At 37.4% G+C, this 23907-nt stretch overlaps 1 protein-coding gene across 2 annotated transcripts; it reads right to left on the reverse strand.

Annotated features, from left to right (window-relative positions):
* On the reverse strand, positions 1-20762 carry LOC148953723 (transcription factor 12-like). Of its 2 annotated transcripts, none has more exons than XM_089108461.1 (2): positions 20597-20762; positions 1-2209 (listed from the first exon to the last, which is right to left on the reverse strand). In XM_089108461.1, exon 2 carries the CDS (start codon positions 1884-1886, stop codon positions 348-350), a length of 1539 nt encoding a protein of 512 aa, XP_088964587.1. In that variant the 5' UTR covers positions 1887-2209; positions 20597-20762; the 3' UTR covers positions 1-347. The 2 variants fall into 2 exon arrangements, with proteins under 2 accessions (XP_088964587.1, XP_088964588.1); XM_089108462.1 differs by having other exon boundaries at positions 20739-20754.
* Positions 20763-23907: the final 3145 nt, after the last annotated feature.

Below are 23907 nucleotides of genomic sequence, written 5' to 3' on the forward strand. Positions count from 1 at the left end.
TCAACCTTCTAAAATTTAATTTTTTACATTTGATTAACTACAAAAATGGAAAATTCTGCAATTACAGCTTTATAAAAAAAAAGGTATTACATTGCAACTATAAAATCAACTAAAGAGCAAGGTTGCTCAATGTCTTTCCAACCAAGGGGTATGAAAATACCCAAATTATATTCAGAATAGCTCATCTTTTCTGTCCTTATATGACACAATGACAATCCTTATATTACAATCTGCATTATCTAAAAGGGCTTTTTTCAGTATAAAACTATGACTAATATATTTTTTGTATCACAAAATCAAAATTATTTGGCAATATTTGTATAGAGCATAAAGGCATGTGGAATTTGTCAATGTTGTTGACCAAGATGATAAGTCCCATCTGAGGGCATTACAGTATATTGCATGTTCATTATTTGTGGTTCCTGAACAACTGAGGTTCCAGAGCTCCCAACAATACTTTCTGAAAGACAATCATCATCTTTGTCTTCTTCCCTTCTTTTTAAACAGGCTGCTTTGGGGTTAAGGTTTCTTTCTCTGACACGTTGCTCTAATTGAGCTATAACATCTACAGCTTGCTGTATCACGCCTAGCTTAGTTTGAGCTTTATCAATTTTCAGATGAATTATACACATTTTACCAAGCTCTTTAAATGCTTCATTAATGTCTCTCACTCTAATTCTTTCTCTTACATTATTTGCCTGCCTTCTCTCTTTTTCCTTTACAACTTTTACTTCTGGGTCACCTTCTAGCATGTCAATATTGGTACTCTTGGATCTTTTGGAAGCTTTAGATGACGAGGGGAGAGTAGGAGCTGGATCTGAAACAGGAGAAACTATTCCTTTCTCTTCAAAGAGGTCAGAATTTTTCCTTTTACAAGGTTTATTGGAAGATATAATGGGGTGTAATACTGGTTGGTCTAACTTATACTGCTCAGTACTTTGATCTAAGCCTGTACCATAGCCGTTCTCAATAAGTCCAGTCTGCGCTTCTACGTCAGCATTATTAATCATCAAATGTACAGCCTCATCAAATCTTTCTTCAATATGGTCATAGCTAAACTGACAATTAGGACCACTCCATTCTTGCGTGTCAGGGGTGAAAGATGAAACAGAAGGATTTCGAAATGGAACCCTAGGATTTGGACCATACAAATGAGCTTTGGAATAGTCAACTGATTGAGGAACAAGGGAGTCTGAGTAAAAAGTGTTAACTGAACTGGAATTAACAGGTGGGTACATATTTAGACTGGAAGCTGGGGCAAATGTAGACATAGATGGCAACACAGTAGGGGTATGAGGATCTGCAGATACTCTAGGCATAGCATAGCTTATAGTATCTAGCCCAGGATTTGGGTTATTCACAGACTGCCCAAATGATTGAGAAAAATGAGAGTGGCCTTCTGGTATCATATGAGAACTATCAGTTGCCAGCATGCCAGCATCAAATGGAGTATCATATAATGGCATTGTAACAGGATTGGTACTCCATACACTACCCCTATTCAAAACACTATCAGGCAAGAAATACTGGCTACTATAATATGCACCATTGCCATCTTTTGGCGAGACATATCTCTGAGAATCTTGATTTACCCCATATTGCCACTGAGACTGTCTTAGCATATCAATAGGGCTATCACATATTTCCTTATTCTTTTTTTCAGAACTAGGAGGTAAAGGAGGTTTTGGGGAGTCATAGGCACATAAGGGTGAGCCACTTTGAAATGACACACTTGGACTTTCTCCACATACTGAACCAGAATAAACATCATTTAATTGTCTTTGCTGAGGGGTCATTTTATCAACCTTTTTATTTGCTAACTTATTAAAACAGTTTTCAAAGACATCACAGAGCATCATAGGGTCCTCTTCTGTTGTAGCCATCATTGATTCACTTATATTTTAGAACGAGTTGGACAAGCTTCTTTAAGGCAAACGAACACTTTCACTGCAGGGGATCAACCACATACTATAAAGTTCAACTATGGTGTTTAAAAAATAATATAGCTAAAGTCATAATGGGATGAAAATAAATGTTCTGGGTTGGCAGCAAAGGTAGGATGCAAAATAAAATCTTTTCTAAGAATATAAGTTGTAGTCCAAGTTTGGCTTATTGTATGCTGCAATTTTATCATACTATTGATTATCCTCTGCATCAAAGTTTGATGACACTCAAATAAGTAGACAATAGCCCCATGGTCTTTTATATCCTAAAATGTAAAATAACAAAATTATAGAGTACGAAAATTATGTTTCTATGAAAAAGAATACATAGTGGAAACAGAAAATACAACTTGGCCAAGAATTGTCAAATATACCTATGGTGACAATGGTGCTTAATATTGAATCTTTTGATATATTCATTTGAATTTTTGTTTAGTATACAAATCGAATTCATATTGTCTTCTCGTATTTGATATAATAGCATTTTCGATTTGAAAACCAAATTTCATTTACATTCTAATGCTATGAAGCTTAACAAAAAGAAAAAAACTCAAAAGTTTACAGCTCAGTAGTTGTCTACAAACCAATTAGCAATAAGTCACTTAAAAACGTCATTTTTGCTCTTAAATATTTCATCAAACAGTTCGTGGTAACGAACTGTAAGTAAGGAGCAACCCGGCTCAATTGTAACCGAAACTCTAGAAAACGGGTTTTTGATACCAATAGATATATCAAAAGAATCAGATTTCAATGCTGATTTCAAATATATAACTTTCATCAAGTTTAGTGCTACCCATCAAAAGTTACGCGCCTGAGAAAATTTGGCTGATTTTCAAAAAAAGGGAGAAAGACCCCCTAAAAGTTATAGAACCTTAATGAACATCACACCATCATATTCAGCGTATCAGAGAACCCTACTGTAGAGGTTTCAAGCTCCTATCTACAAAAATGTGGAATTTTACATTTTTTGCCAGAAGAAAGACCACGGATGCGTGTTTATTTGTTTGTTTGTTTTTTTTTTCCCCAGGGGTGATCGTATCGACCCAGCGGTCCTAGAATATCGTGGGAGGGCTCATTCGAACAGACATTAAAAGTTCTAGTTCCCTTTTTAAGTGACCAAAAAAATGGAGGGCAACTAGGCCCCCTCCCACGATTATTTTTTTTCCAAAGTCACCCGATCGAAATTTTGAGATAGCCATTTTGTTTAGCATGGTCGAAAATATTATAAATATGTCTTTTAGGGTGACTTAATCCCCCGATGCTCCTAGAGGGAGGGCTAAAAGTTATGAACTTTACCCAATGTTAACATATAGTATTGGTAATTGGGAAGCATACAGAAGTTTTTAGGAGGTATTTTTTTCTGGTAGTGGGAGGGAAGGGTGGGTCGGTGGGTATGTTGGAGGATCTGTTCATGATGGAAGTTTTCATGGGGGAAGGGAAATTGCCATGAAGGGGGCGCCGGACTTGCCAGCATTATTTATTGGTTATTGGGAAGTATACAACCATTTTCAGGAAAGATTTTTTCTGGAGGGGGGGGGGGGGCTAGAGGAGGGGGATACTCTGGAGAATATGTTCGGGGAGGATGTTTCTTTGGTGGAATGGAAATTTCTAGTAAGGGGGCGCAGGATTTCCAAGCATTATTTAAAAAAAGATCAGAAGTTAAATAAAAAAAAAACTATTTTTTTAAACTGAAATGTTAGAAGGAACATTAGAACTTAAAACGAACAGAAATTATAACGTATGTGAGGAGGTTCTCCCCCAAGTCAATACCTCACTCTTTACGCTACAGTTTTTTTTTTAGTGCTTTCAAAAGAGCTATCTATTCTAATTAATCGGCTTTGTGATTAAGGGGTTTGTGAATCAAATTTTTTTTAAATTTTAACGTAAAGAGCGTGGTATTGACTAAGGGGAGAACCCCTTCATATACGTAATAACATATACGTAATAAAAAAACAATAAAAAACAAGCGATACGGCTCAATAGTAATCAAAACTTTTAAAAACGGAATTTTGATGTCAATAAATGAATCAAAAGAATGTGTTTATAATGCTGATCCTAAATATATAAATTTTATTAAGTTTAGTATTACTCATCAAAGGCTACGAGCCTGAGAAAATTTACTCGATTTTTTAAAGAGGGGGAAACATCCCCTACAAGTGAAAGAATTTTAATGAAAATCACACCGTCAGATTCAGCGTATCAGAAAACCCTAGTACATAGGTTTCAATCTCATATCTTCAAAAATCTGCAACTTTGTATTTTTTGCCAGAAGAAAAATATACGAATATAGAAGTTAGTTACTTAAGTTAGTTTGTAAAGACATCCATTTAGCAAAAGAAAAGTAAAATTTTTATGCAAATAAAAGCTGCATTAACTAAAAAACGATCACAAATTAAATAAAAAAAACAAGTTTTTTAAACTGAAAGTAAGGAGCGACATTAAAACTTAAAACGAACAGAAATTATTCCGTATATGAAAGGGGCTGTCCCCTCCTCAACGCCTCGCTCTTTACGCTAAAGTTTGACTCTGTCTCACAACTTTATTTTTTAAAACAATAAAAAACTTTAGCGTAAAGAGCGAGGCGTTGAGGAGGGGACAGCCCCTTTCATATACGGAATAATTTCTGTTCGTTTTAAGTTTTAATGTCGCTCCTTACTTTCAGTTTAAAAAACTTGTTTTTTTATTTAATATTGTAAAAGGATCAAGTCACTCTCATCTTCTGCAACTTCATCCAAAAGAATTACTGCTAGACAAGCTCAGTACGGTAAGTGAAGATTGTCCAACCTGTTCAGTACTTTTAAAAGCATGGATTCCGCCTGGAAAAAACACCAGGCGGGGTTGTCATCCTCAAAGACATAATTTCCGGACCTTTCAACTACGTTGAATAAAATGGATATCTCAAAATTTTGATTGGATGTTTTTGGGGAAATTCTGGACGTCGGAGGGGGGTCATTTGCCGACCAACCACTTCCAACAATCAAAAAGAGCACTATTCGTTTAAATGTTCAATCAAACGTGTCCTTTTCAAATTTTCTACGACCATGCTTTCTATAAAAAAAAAACTTATATACCCCCAGGGCATAACTCACAACCTATGCCCCGAGGGCTGTGGGGTGAGTGTCATCCTCAAAAACATAATTTCCGGCATTGTTAACTACTTCGAACAAAATGGCTATCTGAAAATTTTGATTGGATGTGCTTGGAGAAACTGTGGGCGTGAGAGGGGTGCTAGTTATCCTCCAATCACTTTCGACCATTAAAAAGGGCACAAGCCCTTCTAATTTCCAATCAAATGAGCCCATTTTGGAGTTTCTACAACATCACTATCTATAAAAACCTTATATGCCCACAGGGCATAACTTACAACCCTTGCCCCGAGGGCTCTGAGGGGGTCATCATCCTCAAAGGCCTAATTTCTAAAACTTTTAACTACGTTGAACAAAATGGCTATATAATAAGTTTGATTGGACTTTTTAGGGGAAATGGTGGACGTGAGAGGGGGGTTAGTAGCCCTCAAATCACTTTCGACTATTAAAAAAGGCACTAGCCCTTTGAATTTCCAATCGAATGAGCCCTTTTTCAAGTTTCTATGACAAAGCTTTCAATAAAAACCTTATATGCCCCAGGGCATAACTTATAATCCTTACCCTGAGGGCTGTGGGGGGAGGGTTGTCATCCTCAAAGACCTAATTTCCAGAACTTTCAGCTACGTTGAAGAAAATTACAATCTCAGAATGCTGATTGGATGTGTTTGGGGAAACGGTGGGCGTGAGAGGGGGGTTACTTGCCCTCCAATCACTTCCAACTATCAAAAAGGGCACTAGCCCTTTCAATTTCCAATTGAATGAGCCCTTTATGAAGTTTCTACGATAACGCATTCTATAAAAACCTTACATGCCCCAGGGCATAAGTTACAACCCATTCCCTGAGGGCTATGAGAGGGTTGTCATCCTCAAAGACATAATTTCCAGAACTTGCAATTACGGTGAGCAAAATAGCTATCTCACAATTTGGATTGGATGTGTTTGGGTAAATGGTTGGTGTGAGAGGGGGTTACTTGGCCTCCAAACACTTTCGATTATTAAAAACGGCACTAGCCCTTTCAATTTCCAATCGAATGATTCCTTTTTTAATTTTCTACGACAACGCTTTCTATAAAACCTTATATGCCCCCAAGGCATAATTTACAACCCTTGCCTTGAGGGCTATGGGGGGAGTGTCATCCTCAAAACATAATTTCCGGACTTTTTAACTACGTTGAAAAAAATGGCTATCTGAAAATTTTGATTGGATGTGCTTGGAGAAACTGTGGGCGTGAGAGGGGTGCTAGTTATCCTCCAATCACTTTCGACCATTAAAAAGGGCACAAGCCCTTCTAATTTCAATTTCCAATAGAATGAGCCCTTAATGAAGTTTCTACGACAACACTTTCTATAAAAACTTTGCATGCCCCCAGGGTATAACTTACAACCCATGCTCTGAGGGCTATGAGATGTTTATCATCCTAAAAGACCTAATTTCCAGGACTTTCTACTACGTTGAACAAAATAGTAATTTCATAATTTTGATTCCATATGTTTGGGGAAATGCTGGGCGTGAGAGGACGGTTAGTTGCCTTTCAATAACTTTCGACTATTAAAAAGGGCACTAGCCATTTCAATTTTCAATCGAATGAGCCCTTTTTGAAGTTTCGATAACAATGCTTTCTATAAAAAGCTTATATGCCCCCAGGGCATAACTTAAAACCTTTGTCCTGAGGGCTGTGGGGAGGGGGTTGTCATCCTCAATGGCGTAATTTCCAGAACTTTCAAGTACATTGAACAAAATGGCTATCTCAAAATTTGATTGGATGTGTTTGGGGAAATGGTGGGTGTGAGAGGGGGGTTAGTTGACCTCCAATCACTTCCGACTATTAAAAGGGCACTAGCCCTTTCAATTTCCAATCAAATGAGCCTTTTTTGAAGTTTCTACGATAATACTTTATATAAAAACCTTATATGCCCCAGGGCATAACTTACAATCCTTGCCCTGAGGGCTGTGAGGGGGTTGTCATTCTCAAAGACATAATTTCTGGACCTTCCAACCACGTTGAACAAAATGGCTATCTCGAAATTTCTATTGGATGTGTTGTGGGGAAATGGTGGGCGTGAGAAGGGGGTTACTTGCCCTCCAATCACTTTTGACTATTAAAAAGGGCAATAGCCATTTCAGTTTCCAATTGAATGATTCAGTTTCCAATTGAATGGGTCATCATCCTCAAAGGCTTAATTTCTAAAACTTTTAACTACGTTGAACAAAATGGCTGAATAATAAGTTTGATTGGAAGTGTTTGGGGAAAAGGTGGGCGTGAGAGGGGGGTTAGTTGCACTCAAATCACTTTCGACTATTAAAAAAGGCGCTAGCCCTTTGAATTTCCAATCGAATGAGCCCTTTTTCAAGTTTCTATGACAAACTTTTCAATAAAAACCTTATATGCCCCAGGGCGTAACTTACAATCCTTACCCTGACGGTTGTGGGGGGATTGTAATCCTTAAAGATACAATTTCCAGACCTTTTAACTACTTTGAACAAACCGGCTATCTCAAAATTTTGATTGGATGTGTTTGGATAAATGGTGGTCGTGGAAGAAGTGTTAGTTGCCTTCAAATCACTTTCAACTATTAAAAAGGGACTATCCATTTCAATTTCCAATCAAATGAATCCTTTTTGAAGTTTCTACAACACTTTTGGGGAGGTTCTCATCCTCAAAGACCTAATTTCTGGAACTTTCAACTACGTTGAACAAAATGGATGTATCAAAATTTTGATTGGAAGTGTTTGGGGAAAAGGTGGGCATGAGAGGGGGGTTAGTTGCCCTCCAATCACTTCCAACTATTAAAAGGGCACTAGCCCTTTCAATTTCCAATCGAATGAGCCCTTTTTGAAGTTTATACGACAAGGCTTTCTATAAAAACCTTATATGCCCCAGGGCATAACTTACAGCCCTTGCCATGAGGGCTGTGAGGTGGTTGTCATCCTCAAAGACATAATTTCCGGACCTTTCAACTACGTTGGATAAAATGGTTATCTCACAAGTTTGATCGGAAGTGTTTACGGAAATGGCGGGCGTGAGAGGGGGGTTACTTGCCATCCAATAACTTTTGACTATCAAAAACCGCACTAGTCGTTTCAATTTACTATTGGATGGTTCCTTTTTTAATATTATACGACAACGCTTTTCAAAGAAAAAGCTTATATGCCCCCAGGGAATAACTTACAACCCTTGACCTGAAGGCTGTGGGGGAAATGTCATCCTCAAAAACATAATTTCCGGACTTTTTAACTACGTCGAACAAAATAGCTATCTGAAAATTTTGATTGGATGTGTTTGGGGAAATGGTGGGTGTGAGAGGGGTGTTAGTTATCCTCCGATCACTTTCGACCATTACAAAGGGCACAAGCCCTCCTTATTTTCAATCGAATGAGCCCTTTTGAAGTTTCTACGACAACACTTTCTATGAAAAAAAACCTTATGTGCCCCCAGGACATATCTTACAACCCTTGCCCCGAGGGCTCTGAGGGGGTTATCATCCTCAAAGACCTAATTTCTAAAACTTTCAACTACGTTGAACAAAATGGCTATATAATAAGTTTGATTGGACGTGCTTGGGGAAAAGGTGGGTGTGAGAGCGGGGTTAGTTGCCCTCAAATCACTCTCGACTATTAAAAAGGGCGCTAGCCCTTTGAATTTCCAATCGAATGAGCCCTTTTTCAAGTTTCTATGACAAAGCTTTCAATAAGAAAATCTTATATGCTCCAGGGCATAACTTACAATCTTTACCCTGAGGGCTGTGGAGGGATTGTAATCCTTAAAAACACAATTCCCGGAGCTTGCAACTACTTTGAACAAAACCGCTATCTCAAAATTTTGATTGTATGTGTTTGGATAAATGGGGGGCGTGGAAGGGGTGTTAGTTGCCTTCAAATCACTTTCAACTGTTAAAAAGGGACTAGCCATTTCAATTTCCAATCAAATAAGCCCTTTTTGAAGTTTCGATGACAACACTTTCAATAAATACCTGACTGACCCCAATGACATAACTTCCAACCCTTGTCCAGGGAACTGTGGGGGGTGGTCTTTGTCAAAGACCTAGGCCTCAGAGTCTTTAAGCATGTCGAATAGAATTACCGCCTCCAGCTTTTGGTCTAATAGTTGTGAGGGATTAGCAGGCGTGAGAGGGGGGTCAGTTCCCCTTTAATCACTTTCGACTATTAAAAAGGGCACTAGCCCTTTCAATTTCCAATCAAATGAGCCTTTTTTGAAGTTTCTACGATAATACTTTATATAAAAACCTTATATGCCCCAGGGCATAACTTACAACCCTTGCCCTGAGGGCTGTGGGGCGGGGGGGGGGGATGTCATCCTTAAAAGCATAATTTACGGACTTTTTAACTACGTCAAACTAAATGGCTATCTCAAAATTTTGATTGGATGTTTTTGGGGAAATGGTGGTTGTGAGAGGGGTGTTAGTTGTCCTCCTATCACTTTCGACTATTAAAAAGGGTACAAGCTCTTCTAATTCCCATTCGAATGAGCCATTTTTGAAGTTTCTACAACATCACTATCTATAAAAACCTTATATGCCCCCAGGGCATAACTTACAACCCTTGCCCTGAGGGCTCTGAGGGGGTTATCATCCTCAAATACCTAATTTCTAGAACTTATAACAACCCTTGCCCTGAGGGCTGTGGGGGAAGTATCATTCTCAAAAACATAATTTCCGGATTTTTTAATTACGTCAAACTAAATGGCTATCTCAAAATTTGGATTGGATTGTGTTTGGGGAAATGGTGGGTGTGAGAGGGATGTTAGTTATCCTCCAATCACTTTCGACTATTAAAAAGGGCAAAAGCCCTTCTATTTCCCAATCGAATGAGCCCTTTTTGAAGTTTCTACAACATGACTATCTATAAAAAACCTTATATGCCGCCAGGGCATAACTTACAGCCTTTGCCCTGAGGGCTCTGAGGGGATTATCATCCTCAAAGACCTAATTTCTAAAACTCTCAACTACGTTGAACAATATGGTTATCTAAAAATTCTGATTGGATGTGTTTGGGGAGAATGTGGGCGTGAGAGGGGGGTTAGTTGCCCTCAGATCACATTCGAATATTAAAAAGGGCACTAGCCCTTTGAATTTCTAATCGAATGAGTCTACTCACTCGTACTCATGAGTTCTACAACATCACTATCTACAAAAACCTTAAATGCCCCCAGGGCATAACTTTGCCCTGAGGGCTCTGAGGGGGTTACCATCCTCAAATACCTAATTTCTAGAACTTTTAACAACCCTTGCCCTGAGGGCTGTGGGGGATGTGTCATTCTCAAAAACATAATATCCAGATGTTTTAACTATGCTCAACAAAATGGCTATCTCATAATTTCGATTGGATGTGTTTGGGGAAACGGTGGGTGTGAGAGGGGTGTTAGTTATCCTCCAATCACTTTCGACTATTAAAAAGGGCATGATCCCTTCTATTTCCCAATTGAATGAGCCCTTTTTGAAGTTTCTACAACATCACTATCTATAAAACCCTTATATGCCCCAGGGCATAACTTACAACCCTTGCCCTGAGGGCTGTAAGGGGGTTGTCATCATCAAAGACATAATTTCCGGACCTTTCAACCACGTTGAACAAGATGGCTATCTCAAAATTTTGATTGGATGTGTTGTGGGGAAATGGTGGGCGTGGGAAGGGGGTTACTTGCCCTCCAATCACTTTTGACTATTAAAAAGGGCACTAGCCATTTCAGTTTCCAATTGAATGATTCCTTTTTGAAGTTTCTACAATGCTTTCTATAAAAAAAAAACTTATATGCCCCCAGGGCATAACTTACAACCCTTGCCCTGAGGGCTGTGGGGGGAATGTCATCCTCAAAAGCATAATTTACGGACTTTTTAACTACGTCAAACTAAATGGCTATCTCAAAATTTTGATTGGATGTTTTTGGGGAAATGGTGGTTGTGAGAGGGGTGTTAGTTGTCCTCCTATCACTTTCGTACTATTAAAAAGGGCACAAGCCCTTTTAATTCCCAATCGAATGAGCCATTTTTGAAGTTTCTACAACATCACTATCTATAAAACCTTATATGCCCCCAGGGCATAACTTACAACCCTTGCCCTGAGGGCTCTGAGGGGGTTATCATCCTCAAATACCTAATTTCTAGAACTTATAACAACCCTTGCCCTGAGGGCTGTGGGGGAAGTATCATTCTCAAAAACATAATTACGTCATTACATCAAACTAAATGGCTATCTCAAAATTTGGATTGGATGTGTTTGGGGAAATGGTGGGTGTGAGAGGGGTGTTAGTTATCCTCCAATCCCTTTCGACTATTAAAAAGGGCACTAGCCCTTTGAATTTCCAATCAAATGACCAAGTTTCTATGACAAAGCTTTCAATAAAAACCTTATATGCCCCCAGGGCATAACTTACAACCCATACCCCGAGGGCTGTGGGGGGAGTGTCATCCTTGAAGATATCATTTCCGGACCTTTCAACTACTTTGAACAAAATGAGTATCTCAAAATTTCGATTGGATGTGTTTGGTTAAATGGTAGGCATGGAAGGGGTGTTAGTTGCCTTCCAATTACTTTCAGCTACTGAAACGGGCACTAGCCATTTCAATTTCTAATCAAATGAGCCCTTTTCGAAGTTTCTATGACAACGCTTTCTACAAAAAAAAAACAACTTATATACCCCCAGGACATAACTTACAACCCTTGCCCTGAGGGCTCTAGGGAGGGGGGAATGTCATCCTCAAAAGCATAATTTACGGGCTTTTTAACTACGTCGAACTAAATGGCTATCTCAAAATTTTGATTGGATGTGTTTGGGGAAATGGTGGGAGTGAGAGGGGTGTTAGTTATCCTCCTATCACTTTCGACTATTAAAAAGGGCACAAGCCCTTTTAATTTCCAATCGAATGAGCCATTTTTGAAGTTTCTACAACATCACTATCTATAAAACCTTATATGCCCCCAGGGCATAACTTACAACCCTTGCCCTGAGGGCTCTGAGGGGGTTATCATCCTCAAATACCTAATTTCTAGAACTTATAACAACCCTTGCCCTGAGGGCTGTGGGAGATTTGTCATTCTCAAAAACATAATTTCCAGATTTTTTAAGTACGTTGAACAAAATGGATATCTAAAAATTTTGATTGGATGTGATTGGGGAAATGGTGGGTGTGAGAGGGGTGTTATTTATCCTCCAATCAATTTTGACTATTAAAAAGGGAAAAAGCCCTTCTATTTCCCAATTGAATGAGCCCTCTTTGAAGTTTCTACAACATCACTATCTATAAAAACATTATATGCCCCCAGGGCATTTCTTACAACCCGTGCCCTGAGGGCTCTGAGGGGGTTATCATCCTTAAAGACCTAATTTCTAAAACTTTTAACTATGTTGAACAAAATGGCTATCAAAAAATTTTGATTGGATGTGTTTGGGGAAAAGGTGGGCGTGAGAGGGGGGTTAGTTGCCCTCAAATCACTTTCAACTAATAAAAAGGGCACTAACCCTTTGAATTTCCAAATTTCCAATCGAATGAGTCCTTTTTCAAGTTTCTATGACAAAGCTTTTGATAAAAACCTTATATACCCCCAGGGCATAACTTACAACCCTTACCCTGAGGGCTGTGGGGGGACTGTCACCCTTAAAGATATTATTTCTGAACCTTTCAACTACTTTGAACAAAATGGCGATCCAAAAATATTGATTGGATGTGTTTGGATAAACGGTGGGCGTGGAAGGGGTGTTAGTTGCCTTCCAATCACTTTCAACTATCTAAAATGTCACTAGCCATTTTAATTTCCAATCAAACGAGCTTTGTTTGAAGTTTCTACACCAACGCTTTCTATAAAAACCTTATATGCCCCCAGGGCATAACTTACAACCCTTGCCCTGAGGGCTGTGAGTGGGTTGTCATCCTCAAAGACATAATTTCCAGAACTTTCAACTATGTTGAACAAAATGGCTATCTCAAAATTTTTATTGGATGTGTTTGGGGAAACGGTGGGCATAAGAGGGGGGTTACTTGCCCTCCAATCACTTTTGACCATTAAAAAGGGCACTAGCCATTTCAATTTCCAATCAAATAAAATTTTGATTGGATGTGTTTGGGGAAATGGTGGGTGTGAGAAAGGTGTTAGTTATCCTCCGATCACTTTTGACTATTAAAAGGACACAAGCCCTTTTAATTTCCAATCGAATGAGCCCTTTTGAAGTTTCTACAACATCACTATCTATAAAAACCTTATATGCCCCCAGGGCATAACTTACAACCCTTCCCCCAAGGGCTCTGAGGGGGTTATCATACCCAAAGACTTAATTTCTAAAACTTTTAACTATGTTGAACAAAGTGGCTATCAAAAATTTTGATTGGATGTGTTTGGGGAAATGGTCAGCAAAAACCTTATATTCCCCCAGGGCATAACTTACAACCCTTACCCTGAGGGCTATGGGGAGGCTGTCATCCTCAAAGACCTAATTTCCAGAACTTTCAACTAAATTGAACAAAATGGCTATCTCAAAATTTTGATTGGATGTTTTTGGGGAAAAGGTGGGTGTGAGAGGGGGTTTAGTTGCTCTCCAATCCCTTTCGACTATTAAAAAGGGCACCAGCCCTTTGAATTTCCAATTGAACAAGCCTTTTTTAAGTTTCTACAACAACACTTTCTATAAAAACATTATATGCCCCCAGGGCATAACTTAAAACCCTTGCCCTGAGGGCTGTGGGGGAGTGTCCTCCTTAAAAAGATAATTTCTATCTGGAAATCAACTATGCTGAACAAAACAGTTATCTCAAAATTTTTATTGGATGTCTTTGGGGAAATGGTGGGCGTGGAAGGGGTGTTAGTTGCCTTCCAATCACTTTCTACTATTAAAAAGGGCACAAGCCACTCCAATTTCCAATCGAATGAGCCCTTTTCGAAGTTTCTACGACAACTCCTTCAATAAAAAGTGCCCTGGTCTAAAGAAAAAAGAAATAAATAATACATTGGGCCAACATTGTTCATTACTTAGGCAGCACATTTGCGCTGCCTATGATTCTCTTGTTGTTTTGTACATGACAAAATTTATTTTCAAAGGCAGCTATGCTGAAATTTAAAGAATGCAATAGAAATAAGTTGCTGGGATCATAAATATGGTAATAGCACTATCAGTATTAACACAAAGACGCTTAAGGGTTTTTTGGCAGTTAATTGAATCACAATAAAACAATTTGCTTTTACATTCTGAAAGGGTGTGCATGCAACTGAAGTTCAGTTGTATGCACTGTTTTTTAATTAATTGAATCACAATAAAACGATTTGCTTTTACATTCTGAAACGATTTGCTTTTACATTCTGAACTGAGCCTTCATGCAACTGAACTGCCCATGCAACTCAACTTCATTTAACTGAACCACCTTGCAACTTGAACCCCAGACTTATTTGTGTAGTATTCTAAAAATACAAGGCAATATCCATGGGGTAAAAAATAAGTTAGAATCATTACATGTTCAACCTTGTTGAAATTTTTAATTTTTTAAAGTCACATTATAAATGCCTGTCAAGATCATTCAAAAATCTCTATTTTATTGTTGCAAAAACAAAGAAGCAGATGTCACAAACCATTAAAGCAGATTTATTTCTCCTTTTTTCAGATAAATCAGAACTTTCCTGAATGTTGAGTAATAAACATCCCCAGCCTTTTTCAATATTCCCTCAACAAGCACTCAAAGTTTAAACTTAATACCCTCAGCTGTTCTTGATGTATTACGGATACATCTTCTTGTAAAACTTAATGCACATAGTATATGGTCATTTAGTTGAAGATACCCCTAAACATTTCCAAAATGATGTGATGGCTGATACCATCAGCGGTTCTTTAGATATTACTGGTATTTCCTTGTCATAACCAATAAAGGAAAGTGTTTGTTTTTTTATTGTGTTTGGTATTCTTGACATTTCTCTAAAGTTAGACCTTGATACTCCATGTTGTTTTGGATATCCAGGATCAAACATCCCCTCTTTTCTTGATAAAAAAAAAAAGTTTTTATGTTAATAACAGGCAACTTACATAACTTACAGCTCTTGCACCAGGGGCTGAGGGTTGTGAACCGTAGAGGCATAGTTTAAACTTTAGACTGTTTTAAATAAAATGGCTATCTCAAAATTCTGATTTTATGTATTTGGAGACAAAAGGGCATGGGGGGTAGAAGCCCTCTGATCACTTTTGACTCTTAAAAAACGCACTGTAACTTCCCATTTCAAATGCAATGGGCCACCTCCAAAGTTGATACAGAAAAAATACTTTTCCATTAAAACTGTTGTGTTAACAAAAAAAAATGGATTAACTTACAGCTCTTGCCCCAGGAGCTGCTGGCAGGGTCATAAACACTGAAGGTATGGTTATTTCACAGAATGGTCATATCAAAATTTTGATTGGATACATTTGGGGGAAAAAATTGGTTAGGAAGGAGAGGCTGGTTGCCCTCTGATTCTTCAAAAGTGGCTTAGAACTTTAAATTTCCAATCTAATGAGCCTCCTCCAAAGTTTATACAACTATCCCTTCCATAAATTAAATAAAAAAACAACTTCATTCAACTGAAAGTAAGGAGCAATATTAAAATTTGCAACAGACATAAATTATTATGTATATGAGGGAGTTTGCCCCGTTGTCAATACCTTGCTCTTTGTACAAAATTTCAAATTTTATTCCAATTCTTTAAGAATGACCCCTGAATCACAAAAGTTGTCTAATTAGAATAAATAGCTCTTTTGGAAGTGCTGAAAAACTTTAGCCTACAGAGCAAGGTATTGACAAGGGGGAAAACCCCCTCATATACGTAATAATTTCTGTTTGTTTTAAGTTTTAATGTTGCTCCTTACTTTCAGTTGAAATCCTATTCCCCCCATGAAGAATTTCTCCATGGAAAGATCCTCCCACGTAACCCTGGGTAACTATATTTTAACAATGGATAACTTGCTTCCTTTCAGTAAATTCCAAATTAAGTTCTGGTCTTGAGAAGATATGGGAGTTGTCAGCCCTACTCACGTTAATTTCTGCTTGTTTTTAGTTTGAACTGGTTATTTATAGTAATTTCTGTTTGTTTTGGATTTCATTTATTTATTATTTTCTGCCCATTTTTGGTTTAGTGGAGTTCTTTACTTTTCTTTGTAAAACTCTTTTTGTGGAAAAAGTTTTTTGAATTAGTTATGATAAATAATAAATCATTGAAGCCTTATGGCTCTTTTGTATAGGCAATGCAATTGTATTGTATCTGATACAATTCTGTTCCATATACTTACTAAGTTGTTTTTTGTTTTTTTGTTGGTGTTTTTGAGTAGTTAACTAAGACAGGGGTCCAGGAATAAGTTTAGTTTTGCATTAGTGGTAAATCTAATTACTGTAGCTTCAGCTTATCTTATTTTTCCACCAATGGAGAGTTTTATTTCAGTCATTTGGAGAAAACAAAAACAAAGCAATTATAGGGCACAATGCCCCTCCTACTCCCCCCCCCCAAGGCATCTGATCAAAATTTCAAGCTAGCCATTTTGTTCTACATAGCTGAAAAGTCCAGTAAATACACCACTGGGGATGACAATATCCCCAAAACCATGGGATAATGGCTTTAGTTTATACAACTGGTTCTTTGCATACTGGACTTATGATTTGGAAGGAGGTGGGCAGTGGCCTAATTTTGTGAAAATCCTGGGGGGGGGGGGAAATTGGAGCCATTTTCCCCAATTTAAGTGAAATGACAGTGAAAACTGAAAAATGAGCCATAGAGTACCATAAGGCAAAGATATATTCTAAAGAAAACTGACTCATTTTTCTGGGTCCTTGAGTTATACAGGCTTATCTCAGTTTTGATAAGATTTTTGGATAAACCGAATTTCAGCTAAGGGAGGGGGGAGTATTTCTGCCACATACCAGATGATGTTAATCACACAGGGGGGGGGGGGCATGTTTTGTTCTTGGTTTCAAAAAAGGGTAAGGCTATTAAGATGAACCTCACCTGGAATCTCAAGGGGAGTGTCTTGCAAAATCAAATCAGGCATCTGATAAAAATTTCAAGATACCCAATTTTTCTACATAGCTGAAAAGTCCAGTAACTATGCTGCTAGGGATGACAAGACCTCCAAAACCATTGGATAAGGGCTGTAGTTTATACTATTGGTTCAATTTACATATTCAACTTATGATTTGGAGGGGGATACTAGAAAAACCAAACTGTTTCTCTGGATGCTTGAATTATGCAGGCTTATGTGAGTTTTGATAAGATTTTTGAAAAAAACTGAATTTTAGCTAGGGGGGGGGGGAGAAACTCCCACATAGTAAATTATGTTAATTATGCAGGTGACATGTCTGATTCTTGGTTTCAAAAAGGGGTAGGGGATTAAGGTGAAGCTCTATTGGAATCTCAAGGGGAGTGTCTAGCAAAACCAAAAGACACTATATTCATGTAGCTTGTAAAAATAGTGTGCCAGCAACATTTCAGAAATTTTTTAGGGTATTATGAACAAAATTACATGATACAGTCAGTGATATGTTTAACTGACCAAAAGGGAAAATGTGCATGCTACTACTACTATTACCACTTCTACTATTATTACAACTACAACCACTACTAAAGTTAAGGGTATTAAGGGGAACACTTAAGGAAATAATGATGGTGAAGTTAAACTAAATCAAAACACTTTGTGTATGCATTATATTGGAACTTTCAGGTATGTTGACAGGGATGTTAAACTAACCAAAAGGCACTATGTTCATACTGTTAATACTATTTCTACAACAACCAGCCCCTTTCTATCTTTAACAGGGACAAGTTCAGATTGACTATTCCCTCTCAATTGATTAACATGTCAGTACAAGATATTACTAATATGCCATTTGACTTCATCTTCCACATCTTTGGGCAGTTGCATCCATGGCCTGCCCTCCAGTTCACACCTTTTTAATTCACATTTTAATGCTTTCTCCACTTTGTGTACATTCCTCTTATTTCCATATGATCTGTCACTCATATAATTATTGTACAGACCCCTCCTCCTCCCTATTAAGCATAAAGTATTTCCACTGATATTGCTAGCTGCATTTATAACTTTCTTCCCCAAGACACCACCAGCAACTTCACAAACAATTTTTCTAAAATTATTCCATTTATCTTCTATATTATCAAATTCTAAACTCTCCAGTTTTGTATTTACCCATTCCTGGAAAGTTTATCTCAAATTCATATCTTGGAGTCTATCAGTGTTGACAACAAAACAAAGCTTAATTATGAATCTTGACAGGCATTTATTTAATGACTTTAAAAAACAAACAGTTCCAACATGGTTGAACATGTAAAGATTCTAACTTTTGTTTCACCACATGTTACCTCAGATTTGTAGAATACTGACAAACTGAGTATAGGGGTTCAGTTCCACAAAGATTTAGTTTCAGGGGGGTTCAGTTGCAATGGAAACTTCTGAAAAACAACATAGTCATAATCATTGGCTTTTAAGAATTTTGTTATCATCAGGCATTCTGAATCACTCTAAGGTTTTAAATGTATGACTCCAAGAAAATAACCCCATATTTTAGAAGATTTTCAAACAATGGAATATATTCACATCAAAATTACTTCTATTTGAAACTGCCATAGAAACTATAACATTTAATTTCTATCCCTTAGTTAAATAGGAATATACAAAAAGGAAAATTGATCAAATCAATTCTAAAATGTCTAAAAATTAGATCCTTCTTGAAAAGTCAATTACAAAGTTCTAAGAAGCAGGGTTAAATAGCTTTATTTATAATAAAGCCCAACAAAATAGAAGAAAATTTTCTATATCTAAATAAACAAAACTATAATATATCTAAAGAATGACAATTTAGTGTAGACAAGTTCAACATCAAGAATGGATCAATTTAAGAAATAACAGAAGATTTTCATCCCCTAAGGACATTAATATGTTGTAGATCACCTAAAAAGTTTCAATCTTGAAACAAAACTGGCTTTGCCAATTTGTCCGTCTTGGACAAACTGTATCTAAAATTGATCCAAATTGGTTCTTTTATAAATGTTAACATGAATATTTCAACAAATGAACTTTAATTTGAAACAAGAACATCAAAAATTCCTGATACATGCATATGTCTTAAAACAGCTAGCCTGGGTGTAAACCAGAATTGCCTGAGCTAACATCACAAGTACAGAATCAAGGCAGCCATTAACATCAACAGGTCCATGGTTAGCCACAACCATTTATAAATAAAGTCTATTGAACTTTGGCAAAACCTCCAGTACTCAACCAGTGTGTTCAATAGGTCCATGGTTAACCACAACCACTTACAAATAAAGTCCATTGAACTATGATAAAAACTATGTGTAATCTTGGATAAATATTTGGTTAAAAACTATCTTTCCTCAAAATGAACAGCTGGCTCTTAATCTTGGATATGGTGTAGATAGTTGCAATTGGTTGATAATTGAGACTAGGCTAGCGTGGATGGGCTGAGTATAATCTTGGAAAACTTCTTTTATCAAGATTTAAGCCCTAAGCAAAGGTTACTCTTGTAGTATCCCAATTTAAGTATAATTATTGTGCTTTACAACACTTTTCTTAGATTAAATTTGCCTAAGACTGATTCTGTCTATGATTTAGATACTTTGTTTTAACTCCAAAATTGGACAGCATTTTCTAAGTTTAGTCTTAATCATTGTCAGTCCCACTTTGTCAGAAAATTAGCCATGATTCCTGGAAATAGTATTAAATAAAGAATCTATTGGTACTACTTTGATTTTATAGCATGTTTCTTAAATAGTAGTCAAACACTAAATATTTACCTCCCTAAGCTTAGTAGTTGGGACTTGGCTGGTTAGAATCAGCTGACTAGCCTACAATCTAGAAATCTTTCTTTAGGAAATATATCTACTGTATAAAGGAGGTACAAGAGCTTTTTTATGGTCTTTCCAAATAGGATAATCATTTTTTTGCAAATGAATTTTACCCCCACCCCTATATATACCAATTCAGGGTATATACTTGCACATTAGGGGGGGGGGCGGTTAAAGTTTATTTTTGATACAAATGAGAGGTAAGATTAAACTTTACCCCTACCCCTCTATTGTGCAAATATATACCCTGAATTGGTATATATAGGGGTGGGGGAAATTCATTTGCAACAAAAATGATTATTATATTTGTAAAGAGCATAAAAAAGGCATTGAGTAGTATGTTCACTTTATTCATAAGTCAATAAATACAAAATGCAAAATATTTACCTAAACTTTAGCCTGAAGACCCATCCCTGAAAGTTTAATTTTCCCAACCTAACCCCTTTCCAAGATAGCCAAAGGTAGCCTAGCTAGAGTAGCATTTTGCAACCATATTCATGTATAGTCTAGAATTTTATCTATTAATTGACATAGCCTATACAATTCTTCTTGATTATTATTTGGTAACATGATGTGATGATTTGAGTTTTAGCCTACTTTATTTTGTTCAATTGCTTAGGCCTGGGCCTACTAGTTTTTTACTTTATGGAATAATCAGGGGGGAGAGCATCCTTGCAATAAAGAATGATACTTGTAAAGAACATAGATTCAAAGAATCTATTGGTACTAACTTTATTAAAACTTAAGTTTCCTTGAGAAGAGTGGTTGATTTTGATCAAAGCCTAAAATTTCAAATAATATAGCCTATAACTAGACTGGACCAAGAAATATCTGCCATTTTCTATAACCGGTATTTCAGCTAGTTTACTCTACTTGGGCATAAGCTTTGTGGTACAGTTTTTTTAATATTGTCATATGAATACCCTTTTGTACCTGTTGCTGCTGTGCAGCTGAGTTTTCAATGAAAGAAATCCCTAAATTTTTGGTTTAGAATTTTACAGCCATGGCCACAGACAAGAAGTATTATCGTACAGATGTCCATCCGTCCTATCTCGCAATGTTAAAAAAGAGGGTCGGGTATTCGGACTAGTCCCCGAAGCCGCGCCACGCCGACATGACGGCGGCGAATGTGTGATTTAGTATCGGCGGCGGAGCGCCGCCAGGCGCACCGAATTTTTTTTGGCAGCGTGCCGCCGATTTCTGACCGGCGGCGCGCCACGGCGCGCTGATTTTTCTGATTAAAAATAATAATAAAAATCAAACTTCACCAAGCCCGTTCAACCTCAACTTGATTTTAGTAAGGATTTTTAAATGGTTGGCTAAAAACATACAAGAACAGTATGACAAAACAGGAATTTGTTGGGCCGTGCGGAAAGTGTTTATGTTCCCCGTCGATCAGACCAAGTAGAATTCTCATTTTTAGCTACTAGACCCAGGGAAACCTATGTTGTAATAATGTTTAACATCGCATTATTCCTATAAATTCTCGTGCTCAATCATTTTCTTCTTGTTAATGACTTGGGATAATGTTTTTGTAGCTTTAAAAGTTTGAAGTTCAGACCTCTCCTAGTTCATTAAATACATTCGAAAAAGACGTGAAAAAAACAAAAACAAATAACAACATAAAAAAAACACTGTATACAAGTTAGATACCATGGCTTAACAATAATTTTAAATCAGCGGTTATATCACTTCAGTTACAATTGATGTAACAAAACTGAGTTAGTTCACTCTGCCTGAAGCCATTAATCTTTTTGCAGTCACTATCAGTCCTGTCGTGCTAAAAAAGCCGTTTAGCTGGGGCACTTGTGGCCGGTACAGCCAAAACTTGACGAGCGTAAACTGCCACTCGCGGGATCTGATACTAGCATTGGACCTTGGGGTCCCTAAGAGTGCCGCAAATGGGCTTCTTCTTTGAATCTGCTTAAGTTGTTTTTATAAAGGAGAACTAAACTGCATCTTTACCATAGTGCTCCCACACCCTACACCACAGGATGAACTAACCTGGACTTTGACCATAGGGCTCCTGCACACTACACTACCGGGGGAACCAAACTGCTCCTTTACCCTCTTTTCTTATCAACACGGAATAACCCTCCCAAATTCTTTTCTGAAAGAAGTGGTCAAGTTATGAAGTTTCAAGTCAAAGTTTAAGGCTACTTCAACTTCAGTGTGCTCTGCTTACTGTGCAAAAAAAATGTAATTCATTTGTATAGATATATTTTTATACTAGCTCTAGCTCTTTTCCAGATTAATTAAAAAAAATTTCGACAAAGTAAGTTTTTCAAAGAATAGTAAAGAGCTCCATTAAACAAAAAATGAGCAAAAACAAAATCAGTTAATCTACCAAGTGGGTAGCAAGCATAGCAAGCAGCAGCAGCAACCTTTTAAGAAAATCGAAATACATTTTCTTGTGATTATTATCTCTTCTAATCAGCAGTTGTACCAAACCAATTCTTCTCAAGACATCCTCAGGGCTATACTGTGGTGTTTATCCTCCCCCATAGTATAGTGCAGACGGTTTGATACCATCTATTTTCCCTTATTGTTTTAGTTTTATTTTTGTGTTTAAAGCTTTTTCTAATAGGCAATGATTAGAAGTCCTCCAAAAAAAAAGGCCCCCCAGATCCCAAATCAAATTCCAGTGAAAGTGTCATAGTGAAAGATACCCATCCTGGCTGGTCAAGCACCCTATCTCAAAGTTCTAATGATAGCTTCAATTCGGAGAATAGGACAATGATAAGTGTAGGGGCTAATGTAACCATAGATGATAATGGGTTTCAAGAGGTCCTCTCTAGAAGTTCTAAAAAAGGAAAAAAATATCCCCAATTAAAAGCATTTCCCCTCTCCCTGCCCAAGATTCTCCCTCCAAAAACTTAGGAATTTACCTTAAAATTACTCCTATTACCCCCTTCAAAATAAAAATGATCACCGCAATAAGAGTTGCAATTTTTAAATTGCTAAAATCAATGTTCTCTCTTAACATTAACCGTGACGGATCTCTGCTAATAGCTGTAGAAGATCAGAAATCAGTAGATACAATAATTAACCTTAAATCCCTTCTGAATAACCCAATTATTGCATCTAATTGGAACCCAAAACAATCACCAACAAAAATAGTAATTTATAATATTCCCCCAGAGATATCTAGTCAGGAGTTAAAAGAAGGCCTTTCAGATAGGGCTGGAAACACAATCCCAGTTGAGGATGTTACCCAACTTGGAAAACCCATCTCTAATGGCCTAAAAACTAGTAGATCCTTCTTATTCACACTGAAGGATAAAATTAATATCCCAGAAAAATTATTCCTATTTGGGCAAATCAAACCACACAAGGAATACAAACCTAAGCCTATTCAGTGTCAGAAGTGTTTCAAACTGGGAAACACAACAAACAAATGCAATGAAATTCTCCAAGAGTGTAGTAATTGTAAATCTTTCCATCCTAAAGAGCTGACAACTTGCAACGACACTCAGCCTACATACATCAATTGCAAAGGCCCACATGAATCTACAAATAAATCATTATGCCCTGCATACAAGAAAAGAGCTCTAACACTCCAAATATCAACAGAGAATGCCATCCCATACCCCTTTTCAGCAATGAAAGCAAATGATGCCCAACAATACCAAAAAACCTGTAATTAAACAAAACAAACCCCCCACGTCAAATGCCACCCATGCCTCAAGCACACCGTATAAAACACCATCTTCTAAGCCCCCTAGCTCAAATCCCTATCAGAAGGAATCACCAAGCCAACAAGCCTACTTGTCCGGTGAGATGAGGCCAGCCTGGCCCTCCCTCCCAAGAAGAAACAAACCAGAAACACTACCAGGAATCAATCCCTTAACCAACAAACAGGATGCACTACCAAACATGCAATCCCCAAATATATGCTTATTCATTCTAAACTGTAATGCAGTTCAGGCCATGAACATACATCCACTACAGAAAACAAAAATTATTGCAGAATTGGCAAAAATCGACATCCCAGATGATATGCTCATTCAAGCAAAAAAGATCTTGAACTTTACTGTTAACA

The sequence above is a fragment of the Artemia sp. Qi Xiang Cuo genome, chromosome 3 (assembly GCF_049724085.1).
Source record: "Artemia sp. Qi Xiang Cuo chromosome 3, ASM4972408v1, whole genome shotgun sequence".
NCBI lineage: Eukaryota > Metazoa > Arthropoda > Branchiopoda > Anostraca > Artemiidae > Artemia > Artemia sp. Qi Xiang Cuo.